At 38.3% G+C, this 2,346-nt stretch overlaps 1 protein-coding gene across 1 annotated transcript; it reads right to left on the reverse strand.

Moving 5' to 3' along the window:
* Positions 1-286: 286 nt before the first annotated feature.
* Positions 287-2,325, reverse strand: LOC125855543 (seipin-1). The gene is made up of 2 exons (XM_049535273.1): positions 1,688-2,325; positions 287-1,165 (listed from the first exon to the last, which is right to left on the reverse strand). Exons 1-2 carry the CDS (start codon positions 2,297-2,299, stop codon positions 521-523), a joined length of 1,257 nt encoding a protein of 418 aa, XP_049391230.1. The 5' UTR covers positions 2,300-2,325; the 3' UTR covers positions 287-520.
* Between the last annotated feature and the right edge of the window lie 21 nt (positions 2,326-2,346).

Raw genomic sequence — 2,346 nt, forward strand, 5'->3', positions numbered from 1 at the left:
ATCGCAAATGTGTGTAAATTTACCTGAAATTTGTTATTGTAGGATTGTTTGTTTCAAGATTTTATCTATCTACAAAAGAAGGTCAACGGAATACTCAAATCGCACTCACTTACACCAGAGAGAAAGTGCCGCCATACATTTCGCTTCGCCTTAAAAGGAGGAGAAGAGCAGTTATCTATGTAATTAGATTGCTTCAACTAATCTAACTCGACATGAGCACCATCGAATATGCAATTTGTATGTCCGAATTCATGGTGGTTTTACCTCATGTTAATTGCACGAGTTTTTGCAACCTTCAGTGTGCAACTATTTCGATTACATTCTCCTGATTGACATTCTAAATTTGTCTGTCTACAGAAAACCTCAACTCCTCTGGTTTGGTTGCTTGAACAGAACAAGATGCAGATATTTATGCTAAAAAGCTAGGAAAACAAACGGTTTTAACTACTGAAACAGCACTGTCTTGGTCAAAAACCTATACAAACCAATCTATCATTGTTTTTTCACTTCTAAAAGCACTTCACTCGCTTGAATCCGCTGTGTCTTCCCTAGTTATGGAAATGCTTGATGCAGAATCATCCGCGAGCTTTGGTGACACACTTTGTTGAAGCATCGCCTTCCTCTTTCTTCTGCTTTGCCGCCATCTTCTGACTGATTCGGACACATCACTTTCTTCTTGACCTTTCTCTTGTGGTTCTTCCGGTGCTTCTACTGTTAAATTCACATCAGCACTAGTCATGAAGCTTGTCGCAATCACTGGAAACACGAGCGGTCTGCACCAGTTGAGGAGAATAACTAGCAGAGTGGCATACATGTACATTGAAGTCCAGACAAAAAATGTCCATTTCCACTTGTAAACCAAGTTTTTATACCAAGGAGGCTGGGATTTCAATATGATCTGTGACTGATAAAGTTGGGGCAGGCCGAAAGTTCCGGCTCGAGGTATCATAGTTATTCTGATTGCTTCTGTCCTTGGAAGACCTTCCTTATGCTTTAACATCGGAACAACAATCGTTTGCGTTTCAGCAGTAAGTCCAAGTACTAGGGGCACACTCATTATAAATTCGCGCATCAGACGGATTGGCAGACTTCTGAATCGCAACATACACGGATGACTTGATGTCGCCATTACCAACCCCTCTTTTGATAATGCTTCTGCAACCAACTGATAAAAAGAAGTTATGAATACCTAAAGTAATGTTAGGTTTTTTTTTTTCTTCATTCTATTTACCTGTTATTAGCCCATAGATAAGAAAGCATAATACATAAGCAAACACTTAAACTTGGTATCAACTAACAAGCAAAGCACTCCCACTTTGCACATCTAAACACTACCTAAACACCTCCAAAATTTATGTGTCAAGTTAGAGTCGTCCACGAGAAAACTAGTGGAAACAAATTGGAGTGGAGTATTTAGTTGTCAGTTGAGACCAAGTTGCCTCGTCTCCCTGGTGGAGAATGAACACTCCCAACTTACATAATAACTACCAAAACACCTCCAAAATTTATGTGTCACATCCTCATCATCCACAAGAAACAAGTGGGGACAAGTTGGGAGGACCAATTTGAGGTGTCTACACATGCACTTTCAAAGTTGGAGTGTTTACTTGCTGGCTGAGGCCTTATAAGGGTTTAGGTAAAACACATATTTGAAGCAATCTATATATATAGAGAGAGAGAAATGTACCTGGAAAACACCAATGTCTCTATTGAAATCAGATTCAGGCATAAGTAGAAACAAAGAAACATACATTGTATGCCCAACAGGCACACCAATATCATTCTTATAGCTATAATCTCCACCAAAAGAGAAAACAGCCTTTGGATTCACATCTGCATAGTCAAAATACAACTGTTCTCTCAAAACCACAGGCTCTTCCATCCACATCCTAACCAACCCAAATCCCAAAATCCCAGACACAATCAACAAAGTTATCAAAACTATAGCAACATATGCAGCTCCAAGAATTCCAACCCCAAATTTCTTTAGCAGCAGAGAAACTCCATTAAGTAACTTTGAAGGAACTGTAGCTACAACATGTACAGCTACAGAGACCTTTTCAGTTTCTTCTTCTTCAAAAATATTAGCAAAAGAGAGGATGTAGAAAATAGGGGAAACTAGTGAAATTAGGATAGTTGTGATGATTTCTACTTGTAAAGATAACATTTTTATGAACCAATTTGATGATGAGTTTTGAACTGATAAATTGTTGTTCTTTAGTAGTTCATCTTCATTGTCATCAACATATTCTTCTTCTTGTTGCTCATCAAATTCATCATTTTCTTCCATGGAAATCATCACTTGTTTGATGGAAATTTCATCAATGTCACTTGGGTTTTCTTCAG

Source organism: Solanum stenotomum, chromosome 2, assembly GCF_019186545.1.
Source record: "Solanum stenotomum isolate F172 chromosome 2, ASM1918654v1, whole genome shotgun sequence".
Taxonomy (NCBI): domain Eukaryota; kingdom Viridiplantae; phylum Streptophyta; class Magnoliopsida; order Solanales; family Solanaceae; genus Solanum; species Solanum stenotomum.